Source organism: Polypterus senegalus, chromosome 12 (assembly GCF_016835505.1).
Source record: "Polypterus senegalus isolate Bchr_013 chromosome 12, ASM1683550v1, whole genome shotgun sequence".
Classification (NCBI taxonomy): domain Eukaryota; kingdom Metazoa; phylum Chordata; class Cladistia; order Polypteriformes; family Polypteridae; genus Polypterus; species Polypterus senegalus.
Window position 1 is genome coordinate 61,094,488 of NC_053165.1, and position 13,904 is coordinate 61,108,391.

General features: G+C 37.0%; 1 protein-coding gene across 1 annotated transcript; it reads right to left on the reverse strand.

Annotated features, from left to right (window-relative positions):
• Window positions 1–420: 420 nt before the first annotated feature.
• Window positions 421–750, reverse strand: LOC120540485 (ubiquitin-like). The gene has a single exon (XM_039771323.1). It carries the CDS (start codon window positions 748–750, stop codon window positions 421–423), a length of 330 nt encoding a protein of 109 aa, XP_039627257.1.
• Between the last annotated feature and the right edge of the window lie 13,154 nt (window positions 751–13,904).

Below are 13,904 nucleotides of genomic sequence, written 5' to 3' on the forward strand. Positions count from 1 at the left end.
ATATAAACAGTAATTTTATTGAGCTGAATAATGCTTGTTGGAGATAGAGCTATCCAACTTCCATGAATAATTTTTACAGTAGCATACAATAAAATAAGTAATAACATAGACTGACTGCATCAAATATGTTCAGTAGCAAGACCTAAAACAGCATGTTAAAATTATTTCATAATGCTTTTAAAATGTAAAACTGTATTATTTAACTTAGTGTGTCTACCCCTAACAGGAGCAGCCGAAAGAAGTGTCACAATTATAAAAAAAATCAAAATTTATAATTGTCTCTAAAACAAAAGGTATTATTTTCATATATTGTGAGGAAAAGTAATGAACAGTATTTAGATATTCGTATTTTTCTTTTTCCCCATAGTCCAGTACAAAAACAGTAAGGCAATAAAGGTTATCCATTGATCAGTGCTTGTATTATGAACAGTGTGAGCCTCCTACAAGCTGAAGGTGGAGAATAATGGTGACATTGACTTTGATACAATACTCTTCCGTTTTTCTGCCATCTTCCAGTAGTTGATCTTCATAAAAGAGTCTCTGCTGATTTGGTGGGATCCCCTCTTTATGATGTACTTTTTGTTTGAACTTTTTGACAGTTTCACCATGCTGTATCTTATATGGGTGTAGCTCGCCTTTGTCATTCATCAGAAACACCTGTATGGATTCTCTGATGAGAACTGTCACTGTGTTCCCAGACTGTACCTTGTACTGAGTGAGACTCAAGTGATCCACTTCAAGTTCAATCATCTGTCCATTTACAACTGCAAGCTTCAGATGTTAAGCTTTATGCTCTGTCTGTTGTGCAATTTTCTGCTTTAACTCTTTCATGGTAGTTGATGGGTTTACTGTTAGGAAAATTGACTTTCCAGTCAAAAATGTTACTTTCAAGTCCATTTTCTATCTTCAGTAGTTTAAATCTGCTAAGAATAAATATTATAAGGTCATAATCTCTCTCATATGGTATTCACTAAATAAAGACACTATATAAAAAATTGTAGCTATGTGTTGAAACAGCCTTCAGAATTATTTCCATACACTTAGAACATGTTTCTGCTGCTACTTAAGCAATTATCTGCCCTTCCCTCCATTGTAGTTTAAAGAGACGGAACAGATTTGCTTATATAATTAAAGATAATGTATAAATTACTGTAATTATATGTGTGAGAGTGAGCTGTGCTATTTACGTTACGCTGTCTTCTAGAAGTTCACTTGTCTTTGATAGTGAGCTGATGATGCTCAGTTTCAGTTTAGAAAGCATGAAAACTGCCTCTGTGTGTATTATGAATACCTCTCCGCGTGAGTTTTTTTTTTTTTTGTGAAGGCGCCGGTGGTTCCACAGATTCTCTAAGTTAATCTTCTATTGTAACGTATATGTATATAATATCCATGGAAAACCCAGTTATTTCAGTTTAGGGAGACCGGGCCAAGAAACACTAAAAAGTTAAAAAAAAAAAAATCACGGATGCTACAAATACTAATTCGTATCAAGTGGAAATGATAAGTAAAGTGTTTCCTGCAGTAAGGGACTTAAATGTTTTTTCTTGTGCACATAATATGCAAAGTGAGGGAAATTAAAAAGGATTAACTATATTTAATTGGTTTATTGTGGAAGGAAGCAAGGAGCTTTCTGAAGGAAAACCCTAATTTAGCAAGAAATTAACTTTGCATTACATATTATTTCAATTTTTAGTGTATTTTTCTCAACTTGTCTTCTTCAAATAAAGTGAGCTCAATTCAGATCCGCAGGATCCACTAAATTGTCTGAGCAATCCACTTAAAGGTAAAGTTGTCCATATTGGCCTGGACTAGTGTTGGTCCACCTAAACCGTGCACTCTTAAAAAGTAGTAATAAAACGTCTTAAGAAATGACCACGCCCACTTCTTGGAACGTTATTATAAATTCAGGCACAACAGATATCCTGTCCGGCCCATAGATGAGCTAATTGAATTTTAACTCGGGTTGCTAAAACGTTTCCTACGTGTCTGCAACCAAAGTTATATCAGGCATCAAATAAAATAATATAACGCAATATTTACATTATTACAAACTGGAATGGCATTTGAAAATAAATAATAAAAAAAAAGATTACCTGCAGCAGGACGGCTGGAGCTCCTCTTTTAAGTTCCTTTTCGGCTAGACTGGAATCTTTCTTCTCTCATGGAGGACCGAGGCAATACCTCTTACACTCTTTCATCACTGTGTTTTTAATCTGTGAGATTCTTGTTAATTTGTCTCATGACAATCAGTTTTGGCTGTTTGTCTGTGTTGTGTGTGCTCCTATTTATGATTTGAGAATCTTCACTTGTACGGATCATCCTTGTTTCTAATTGGCTGTTAGAGCCAGTAACGTCACGAGCCGATCTCTTTTTGGTAATCTCCGGCTCCTCTTCAATGAGTTTTTCGGTTTCCTTTTCACTTTCCCCAGCGGACTATTTATTCAATATTTTTAAACGAACATTTTCGATTGAAATATGCGAGCTTTGTTCTCGATTTACTGTGCCTGTTGTGATAACGGCAAATTCCCATAAAGGGAAAAAAAACCCGGACTGTTCACATTAAGGCAGGATTCCTGAAAATATTTTGTTAGGTATGAAAAATGCTTTTTATAACGCTAAATTAGCTCACCTGCATTAGCATGAATGCTAGAAAATTCACCATACAGATATGTTTGTAAGATGACATTTTAGCGTTTACATATTCAGTTATTAAGGTGTTAGAAAATGTGTAGAAAATGTTATGAAAGAGCCCAAGTTGGAATTGAACCTAATCACTGTATGTATGAATGAAGTTCTTTCCCTTCTCTGCATGGGTTTTCCTTCAGTGTTTTTAAGATCATGTGCGTTAGGTTAATTGGAAACACCAAGCTTACCTGGTTTCCCATATTAAGAAACATCATCTATTGGTTTAAAGTGTTTAATTCGGACATCGAATTAGTAATTAGATACAAACAATTTAAAATAACATGTAAATTGCAGGTTATGCAAAAAAACAGCAGACTGCTTGGCAAGTCAATCCCCCATAGTCCTAATTACAAAATTGATACATCAGTAGCATACTATGAAATTCTGTGTCTTCATTTGGCTGTACTCTTCTTGTAATTATTATCTATAGTAATTATTAGTAGCTCTTTTTTTTCATTTGTTTATTTTTGAGAGCAGTGGTCGGGGCTGTAGTAGTATGTATTATATAGCTAGTCTACAAAAGTGGTCTCCTAATGGTTAAGATGTTGAATTTTGAAATGTGATGCATCCAGACCAGTCCCCCTGACAGTCCTCTCGTTGTATAAATAAAGAAGCAGTCTTAGCATATATTCGGTTATTTTGGACAATACTACAAACAGTACCTGCTCTTGGAATATTTTTTTGCAGAGTATAATGGATCAGAAGTAACTAAGTCTTTATGTTACCTCTGTACATAACTTATAAGTATTTATAAAAATCAGAATAAAAAAACTTTTTTTTTTTTCTCCAAAACTGCATTTCACACTGGATTGGCTGAAATCAATATTATATACAATGGGTAATCAGTTAGACAAGTACCAGTAAAGCCAAACACAATTTTTTTTCAACATATTTCCTATAGGCACTAATCAGCTTTTTCTAACATTTATAAAGTTCAAATGTTTTGTCACATGATAACTTCATCATGGGTATAGCACATTCCACAGAATACTTTGTTTTCTAGCATTACAAATTCAATTATCACACAAAAACTGATTTTGAAACTTTAAAGATCTGTGTTGGGGCAGCACGGTGGCGCAGTGGGTAGTGCTACTGCCTCGCAGTTATGAGACCTGGGTTTGCTTCCCGGGTCCTCCCTGCATGGAGTTTGCACGTTCTCCCTGTGTTTGTGTGAGTTTCTTCCGGGTACTCTGGTTTCCTCCCACAGTCCAAAGACATGCAGGTTAGGTACATTGGCAATTCTAAATTGTCCCTGGTGTGTGTGTGTGTGTGTGTGCATGCCCAGCGGTGGGCTGGCACCCGTCCCGGGGTTTGTTTCCTGCCTTGTGCCCTGTGTTGGCTGGGATTGGCTCCAGCAGACCCCCGTGACCCTGTAGTTGGGTTATAGCGGGTTGGATAATGGATGGATGGAAGATCTGTGTTGACTTGGTTTTGAAACCAGAATTGTGTAATATAAAGCACAAATCGAAATAACTGAAGACAGAAAAATAATTTAAAATGATATCAAACCTCATGGGATAAGCTCACCATCAATGTACTTCCTCCAGTGGAAGCTACCTTTTTGTTATTATCAGCTTCTTAGGGGGATGATAACTCATATTGTTAATTCAGGTCTTGTTTCTGTTCTAATTCTATAACAACACTAATGTCCTTTTGTTTTGTTTTGACAAGAAATGACAAAGTGGCACAGCATTTAGTGCTGTCATTTTATATCTCCAACTGTTTGAATTTCATTTGACAAAAAAAATATTTTGTTGCCGATAGGTGGCAGCACCTGCCCTGCATTCCAAAATAGCGGGGAGATGGTTGTCAGTCAAGCAGCGGGTGCGATGTGTTCTTCATTTCATAATTGCATAATTAGATCTGGACCACCCTGCATACGTATATTGGAGAACAGATTGGGTATATTTGGAATTATTTTTCCCAATTCTGAATTGCCTCTTTCGAGTCGTTTATTACAGACCATTGGCCATTGAACCTTACTCTTATTCGATGTTAATTAATGTTGATTTATTTTGTTTTCTTATTGTGTCTTTTATTTTTCTATTCTTTATTATGTAAAGCACTTTGAGCTACTGTTTGTATGAAAATGTGCTATATAAACAAATGTTGTTGTAGATGAAACTAAGTAGCGGTTGCTCCATAGATGGATGACATTATGTTTTATCACTGATGATGTATTGCATGTTAACGATTACTAGTAGATTTTTGGAACATTGCCAGCGATTGCGAGTGCATCTTTTGTAGCAAAGTGCTTCGTCTGTTGGAAGTGGTCCCATTTACCCTAAAGTGACTGTTCTTGCTGTGTTTTCCGTACTGTGCTACTGCATCTTTGATGAACACCACCGTTCTTAAAAAAAAAAAAAAAAATTACGAGTGTTGGTGGTTCAGTTATGTGATCATCTACAAACATGCCAGGACAATTAATTATGAGTTTATGAAAAAGTATTCTATATATACTCGGAAGACGCAAATGGCATATATAAGAAAATAGGCAAATAAAATTGGCAAGCCTTGTTAGATTGCCGTTAATAATTTATAAATCATGTATATAAAAATTACTGATACTGGGATAGCAAATAAAATTAAATCTCTACCTGCGGTTTACCTCAGCTCCTCTCCGAGAAAGTAACGGCTGCTGTCTCCAACTTGAGATGCTCTTCGAGTTCAGGTCCAATTTATAAATGGAGAAAAGGCGCACGGCGCGTTTCTATAATGCCCCTCGACATATCTCCTGCATCTGATTGGCTATTTGATTCAGAAAAGATAAACCTTAAATGAGTATTACTATTTCTAGTGTTTTTTGTTTTTTTTTTTTGCCCGATATGTATGAAAATCCCAGAAAAGTCAAAAGCAAAAGAGACGAAATATTAAATCGGGGAGTATTTTTATAACGCTGCTTATAAAAGTTACAAAAACAGCAGAGCGCCGTGGAATACTGATTAGCACATTGAGCTGCAGACACCTGGGTTCGATTACTAGAATTTCCAGATCCTAGTCCGATTTGGACCTTCATTACAAAAAAAAAAAAAAGTCAAGTTAGTATACTGTAGGTAATCCATTCGTTCCAACGAGTTACTGGCGTCCCTTTCAGTTGTCCGCATATTGAAATTTGTATGGCACCGAATGGACAGTATAATTAACACCGTTTTAGCTTTTAACTAATCTCATGAAGGGCAGATCCTTTCGATTCAAGTATTGTTAGTAAAGATCCTGTGTTGGCGTACTCTATAAAAGATGCTCAATGAAAATTGTAGTTGATTGATGTAAAATGTCATAATCTGTAAAATTACTAAGTACAGGAAATATTAGAAACTAGCAAAATACCCACGCTTCGCAGCGGCGAAGTACTGCCTTAAAATTTTATTAAGAAGAAAATTAAACCTTTTTAAACTGAGGGAAAATATACCAATAATTATTTATTAAGGATCTCTTTGTATACCACATTTTGAGTTCGGCCCTCCGGTTGTAATATGGAATATTGTAAATATTATAAATATGTAATAAGCGTGGATTGCTGCTGTCATAATCGGTTTGAGTTTCATGGTTTGTTTCAATGACGACAGTATTTGCAGGACTTGTGTTGAAGTGACATTCGGCATCTGTCAAGCGTTGTAAGCATATAACCGGTTTCATCGATAACTTCACATCCAGCTTTTGAGAGTTTAAACATTCATTAACATCAAAGTGTCCACTACTGAAATCATCACTTGAGTCTAAGATGTTTAAGAGGCACTGGCAGTTGTCGAAAGGTGTAAAATATTTGGCCATTTCGGTACACTTAAAAGCGACAACCGAACAATTCAGCGGCAGCCATCAACTCACATGCAGAACCATAGGTGAAGGGCTTAAACATTTCACTCTTATAGTGCTCCTGTGTAGTATAATTATCTCCTGTACCATCATCAGTCCACACCTTAAACTTGTCCCAGTTATTCAATACATAAGACACAATGTTCCTCCGGATATCAAGAGTGAGCCTGATATGGCTGTGCAATATGTAACACAGAGAATGGAAAAGGTAGGTGCCATCTCCGGGCATGGAAACCACTCGGTAAGTGACAGTTCTTTTTAATCGATGGTGATCACCTCGATAGACATGGTAATGGGGGTACGGTTGGAATGATAAAGGAAATGGGTACCTGAACAATGTAAAGTAAGTCTAAAATACCTACACAATAACTATAATCGTAATAAAAGAACAATAAAACAGCAGAGAAGCCGTGGATTAAATAAAAAGGCTGTAGTTATCAGCAGGAAGACATGAATCCCGTGGCGAAGCAAGGAAGGGAATGTAGAGACCGGAGCGACGGACGGCCTTATATAGGCAGGCAGCCAGCCAACATCGTGGGAGGCGTTGGGTCCCTCACACGGTGACCAAGCTGCAGGCTATGGACGTATATATGTACGTAAGTAGGATTCAGTTAGCGTTGGGAACCCTTTACCAAGTTTCTTGAAGATGTGCCCATAAGTAACAAAGACCGTTGAAAAGTTCAATATGGGGGCCGACAGTGGCATCATACCACCGAAATAAGTACGTACATTGGTTTCGGTTAGCGCAGGGAAGCCGCTTAACAAATTTCGTGAAGATGGGGCCATAAATAAGAAAGTTCAACATGGCGGACATTGTTGACCATTTTGACTGTTATGCGTAGAATTTCGAAATGAAACTTGCTTAACTTTTGTAAGTAAGCTGTAAGGAATGAGCATGTCAAATTTCAGCCTTTTACCAAGTTGGAGAATTAGTGACGTTGGAAAGTTCAATATGGCGGCCGACAGTGGCGTCATACCATCGAAATAAGTACGTACATCGGTTTCAGTTAGTGCAGGGAAGCTGCCTACCAAATTTCGTGAAGATGGGGCCGTAAATAAGAAATTTCAGCATGGCGGATGTTATAACCGTAACGCGTAGAATTTCAAAATGAAACCTGCTTAATTTTTGTAAGTAAGCTGTAAGGAGTAAGCCTGCCAAATTTCAGCCTTCTACTAACACGGGAAGCTGGAGAATTAGTGATGAGTCAGTGAGTGAGTGAGTGAGTGAGTGAGGGCTTTGCCTTTTATTAGTATAGATAAAGCAGAGTAAGAGAGGAAAAAGCAAATCCTTTACTTGCTGTGGAAATCCCCTGTGCCCATCCCTCACGTTTACAGGCTAGAATCATTTGAAATTTAGAAATTATTTTGCTGTTTTACTTGCTGTATTTCAGTGTTGTGTGAAAAAAACATAATACTTTATTCTTCAGGAGAGAACCATAATTTTTTAAATAAAGATTTTATTATGGCACATATTCTGAATTAAACACTCATTCTTGCATTTTCACTTTTTTAGGCTCCAAGAAAATCCAGAATCAGGCGCTTGAAGGTGAGCAGGAAACAATAATCTATATTCAAGGGAAAATCCCAGACATGCCTGAGTCACATGAGTACAAGATGATGCAATGAAACTGTAACTCTGAGGTATAATGCAGCAACCTCAAAAGTGCGAGTCATTTAGCTGCAAATGAAACCAAACAAGTTTCAGCAAATAGCTGAATTCACATGCATACAACAACAACAACATTTATTTATATAGCACATTTTCATACAAAAAATGTAGCTGAAAGTGCTTTACATAATGAAGAATAGAAAAATAAAAGATACAGTAAGAAAATAAGTCAACATTAATTAACATAGAATAAAAGTAAGGTCCGATGGCCAGGGTGGACAGAAAAAACAAAAAACAAAAAAATTCCTGACAGCCGGAGAAAAAAAATAAAATCTGCTGGGATTCCAGACCATGAGACCGCCCAGTCCCCTCTGGGCATTCTACCTAACCTAAATGAAACAGTCCTCTTTGTATTTAGGGTTCTCACGGAAGAACTTAATGATGATGGTCACGTAGACTACTGGCTTTTCGTCCATCAATGTTGGTGCATCATGATGCTTTGAGTAGGTGGTGGCACAGGCCACCACCACAAAGAAACCGGAAAAAGAAACAGAAGAGAGAGTAGGGGTCAGTATGGATTTTGGAGCCACTATGAATAGTTATTATGATGAATTGAACATACAGAGTATCAGTATTAAGTTAAAGTGAAGTTATAAAAAGGCCATGTTAAAGTAATGTGTTTTCAGCAGTGTTTTAAAGTGCTCCACTGTATCAGCTTAGCGAATTCCTATTGGCAGGCTATTCCAGATTTTAGGTGCATAACAACAGAAGGCCGCCTCACCACTTCTTTTAAGTTTAGCTTTTGGAATTCTAAGGAGACACTCATTTGAAGATCTAAGGTTACGATTTGGAATATAAGGTGTCAGACATTCCGATATATAAGATGGAGCGAGATTATTTAAGGCTTTATAAACCATAAGCAGAATTTTAAAGTCAATTCTGAAAGACACAGGTAACCAGTGTAGTGACATCAAAACTGGAGAAATGTGTTCTGATTTTTTTCTCCTAGTTAGGATTCTAGCAGCTGCATTCTCCACTCGTTGCAAATGATTTATGTCTTTTTTGGGTAGTCCTGAGAGGAGTGCGTTACAGTAATCTGAAAACAAAAGCGTGAATTAATTTCTCAGCATCTTTCAATGATATAAGAGGTCTAACTTTTGCTATGTTTCTTAAGTGAAAAAATGCTGTCCTAGTGGTCTGATGAATATGTGATTTAAATTTAGATTACAGTCAATAGTTACCCCAAAGATTTTTACTTCCGTCTTAACTTTTAATCCTAGTGCATCAAGTTTATTTCTGTTAACCTCATTGAATCCATTTTTGCCAATTACTAAAATTTCAGTTTTCTCTTTATTTAGTTTGAGAAAATTACTATTCATCCATTCAGAAATACCAGTAAGACTTTGTGTTAGTGAATTGAGAGAGTCAGAGTCATCAGGTGCTATTGATAAGTACAGCTGTGTGTCATCAGCATAGCTGTGGTAACTCACGTTGTAACCTGAGATAATCTGACCTAACGGAAGCATATAGATTGAGAAGAGTAGCGGACCCAGGATAGAGCCTTGTGGAACACCATATCGGATATGATGTGTCTTTGAGTTGTGATTACCATGACTAACAAAGAATTTTCTCCCTGCCAGGTAGGATTCAAACCAATTTAAGACACTGCCTGAGAGGCCCACCCATTGACTAAGGCAATTTCTAAGAATATTGTGATCAATGGTGTCAAATGCGGCACTCAGATCTAAGAGGATGAGAACAGAAAAATGGCCACTGTCTGCATTTACCCGCAAGTCATTTACTACTTTAACGAGTGCAGTTTCTGTGCTGTGATTTGTCGTGAAGCCTGACTGAAATTTATCAAGAATAGCATGCTTATTGAGGTGGTCATTTAATTGCAAAATGACTGCCTTCTCTAGAATTTTACTTAAGAAGGGCAGGTTAGAGATGGGTCTAAAATTTTCAAAAGCAGAGGGGTCAAGATTATTTTTCTTGAGCAGGGGTTTAACTACAGCAGGCTTAAGTATTTAAAGACGAATTTACTATGTCAAGAGCATAGTGCAGCAGAAACATAAAATACAAAAATATTAGACTATATTATGAAAATTAATGAAAGGACTTTTTTTTTCTTCTGAAGTATTTGAGAATTGATTAGGTTAATCACATTGGAAAATATTCAGTCAGTCATTCCCTAGTAAAAACTATGCTAAAAACATTTAAGATGACTTTTATAGTGAAGGAGTGTAGTATGTTAGTGACTTTTTCAGTTCCCCTGATTTGACCTGAGAATAGGTTGTGCAGAGAATCAAAGGTTCAATTGGGATCTCCTGGTGCCACCTCCACTCCTCTGTATGATTAAGCCCAAGTGTGGGAGAGGTGACTTGACTCAGAACAAACAATTGTCAAATAGTGGCTGAGCTGAAATTTAAATCTCTTAAATCCTGAAAGTAATTAATAAAGGCACCTCTGAAAGCCACAATGGTCATGGTGCAGTTCAGTTTGCTCAACATTACAATGTTTTTAAACAAAAACTCTTGACTATAGACAGTAGATTTCATGTGTAGTTTTATCATAGATATTACTTCCACTACTTAGCAAGTTAATTTTAAACCACAAAGCACAAAAATAATTTTTATTTTTCATTGATACTCCTTTTTACACTCTCTAGTTTAGCTTTGATATCACGATACCCTAGAATCTTGGAAAACAAGTCTGTTATGTCATTATGTTATTTCACATGTATGCTTTTTGTTAGTATCTATTATACCTGTTGAATTTATAAAGTATCAATCTGCTTCAGGGTGGGTGGGATCAGCACCTAAACTCCACCATCTTTAACCCCTCTTAACAATGAGCAAAGTGATATTCACATCATAATATATAACATATAATAGGCTCTATTGTAGGCACGGAGCTGGACAGTTTGACATCTGTGGCAGAGAGACAGGCGCTGAGCAGGCTCCTGTCAATCATGAAGAATCCAATGCAACCACTGAACAGGATCGTCACCAAACAGAGGAGCAGCTTCAGCAACAGATTGCTGTCACCGTCCTGCTCCACTGACAGACTGAGGAGATCGTTCCTCCCCTACACTATGCGACTCTTCAATTTCACCCCCCCCCGGGGGGAAACGTTAACACGACACAAGATTATAGACTGTTATACCTGCCTCACACTCTCCACCTTGTATTTTTAAACTTGCACAGCACTTGTATTGTTCTTTAGTTAATACTGTTTTTATCAGTTTGCTGCTGGAGTATGTGAATTACCCCTTGGGAATTAATAAAGTATCTATCTATCTGTCTATCTCTCTATCTATCTATCTTACATATAGCAGACAGATGGATATTTGTTCCAAGTGGGATTTTTTTACAGAAGCTCAATAAGCTTGATATGATATGGGACATAAGGGGCACTGGTCTGATATAATTAGATGAAGAAGTGCCTGAGTTCTTTGGAGCTGGAACAATACAAGATGTTTAAAGGAGAAGCGACACTTTCTGGAACCTTAGTGAAAAACTGAACAAGTAACATACAATACCAGAAAACTGGTCAGCGCAGGTCTTAAGAACTCGACTACTGACTCGGTCCAGTCCCACAGGTTTTCCTGTATGTAGCCTCTTCAGCTGTCTCCTAACTTGATAATCAGTTATCGACAGTCCATAGTTATAGTCAGGAGTGGATTCATCACTAGCTGAACTGGTAGGAATTGATGATGCATTAGGGACAGTGTGGGAGGACTGGCCATTGGAAGAAGGTGGTTGTGGACAAATGTTAAATTTATTAGAAAATTGCTTTTAGCCTTGTCCACATTCCCTTCTAGCACCTGAGTCCTAAATTGTCTAAGTCCAATAATTAAGCCCAGTCCATTCCAAACATCATCTGTAGTATTCTGAGTTTTCTTTCTTGTTTTTTCTCTGTAAACATCTTTCCCTTCATTCAACTTTTTCTTCTGCACTTGTTGTACATCCTTTAGAGCCTTTTTGTCACCAGATTTAAATGCTTTCTTCTTATTATTCAGAAGGCTTTTTCTTTTCTAAATTATACAGGGCTTGTTGTTTGGGAAAAGTGCACTGTACATACAGGGAATTTTACAGCAGATCTGTGTTCTCCTTGTATGTATGTATGTATGTATGTATGTATGTATGTATGTATGTATGTATCCATGTATGCATGAAAACCATAAGGTTTCCGCTCCAAGAACTATGTCAGTAGGCAACATGCCCAAGTTTGCATGAAAAATAAGCCTGGACAGCATTCATCTCTCCAAATTAAAAGAAGTATATAAATACATATCAAATACCCATAGCTAAAAGATAGCACAGCTTTAATAATTTAAAAACAACCATAGAAAAGTTGCTGTATGATAGATAGATATTACAGTTTCTTAGATCTCTGGACTCATTTTCATTTCACATATACTGCATTTTGGTATGTATGTGAATATTTACATAACCCAAATAGCAACAAGGAACAAACCGTAAAAATAAAAATCAACTAGGGATTCCCATGTCTAATGTATGTATTCTAAAGCTGTTTATTCAGAGGGTGTGCCCAAGTATGCATGTGAATTCAATTAATCAGAGAACTCAACAGAGCTAAAAGATTTATCATTAATAGCTCTTTTTATGTATTTTGTGTTGTAATGACTTTGACATTATGAAAATGTGTCCCTTTCAAACTCAACATAGATGCTGTAAGGTGGTGCACAGCTAGTATGAGGCAAGGGCTCTACCACAATGACTCAGGGCAGAGAATTTCTTAGACAAAACCTCAAAAGGAAAGAGGTAAAGGACCACACTGGCAGGTAGAAGTCAACTTATCTGAACAATGTGATAAACACTATTTTTTTTAGGTAATTTGCATGGCCACTCAAAAATCTGGGAAAATTATAAAATACAAGCAAGTCTAAAAGCATCAAACTGAATCATACAAGACTTTTTGTGCTGTGGTCTCTAAGGCTGTTTGAATTCCATTGCATGCCACTGTAATGACGAGCTTCGCATCCCTCCTAATACTGTATGGGTATATTATATATACTGCTCAAAAAAATTAAAGGAACACTTTAATCAGAGTATAGCAGCAATTCAATGAAACTTCGGGGCTATTGATCTGATCAGTTAAATGCAGAGGGGGTTGTTAATCAGTTTCAGCTGCTTTGGTGTTAATGAAATTAACAACAGGTGCACTAGAGGGGCAACAATGAGACGACCCCCCAAAACAGGAATGGTTTATCTTTGAAGCTGGACTGGTAAAAGACACTTCTTTGGAGTAGCACTGGCATTATCATACACATCTGAACACGTTTAAAAACTGACCATTTGCTTCACTTTTTACGGTTCAAATCAAGAATCAGCTATAAACTTAACAGTACAAATACAATAATGTGATAAGTTCCATCCATCCATTATCCAACCCGCTATATCCTAACTACACGGTCACCGGGGTGTGCTGGAGCCAATCCCAGCCAACACAGGGTGCAAGGCAGGAAACAAACACCGGGCTGGGCGCCAGCCCACCACAGAATGTGATAATTTATTTCATGTAAAAATGAGTGGTATATCCATCGATCCATTCCAGGGCCCCTCTAATCCAATACTGTTGCGATGCAAAAATTTGCTAATAAAATAAAAGACGTTAAAAAAATTAATAAAGAGAATTATCTATTACCAGACCCTAAATAAACACAAACCATAAAGAGGGATGGCTAGGAAACCTGCATCCACTAAAGACCCCATTATAACAATTTTTATTCGACTATGTTGACCTCTTTTGTAAGTCGTTAAAGTAAAAGCAT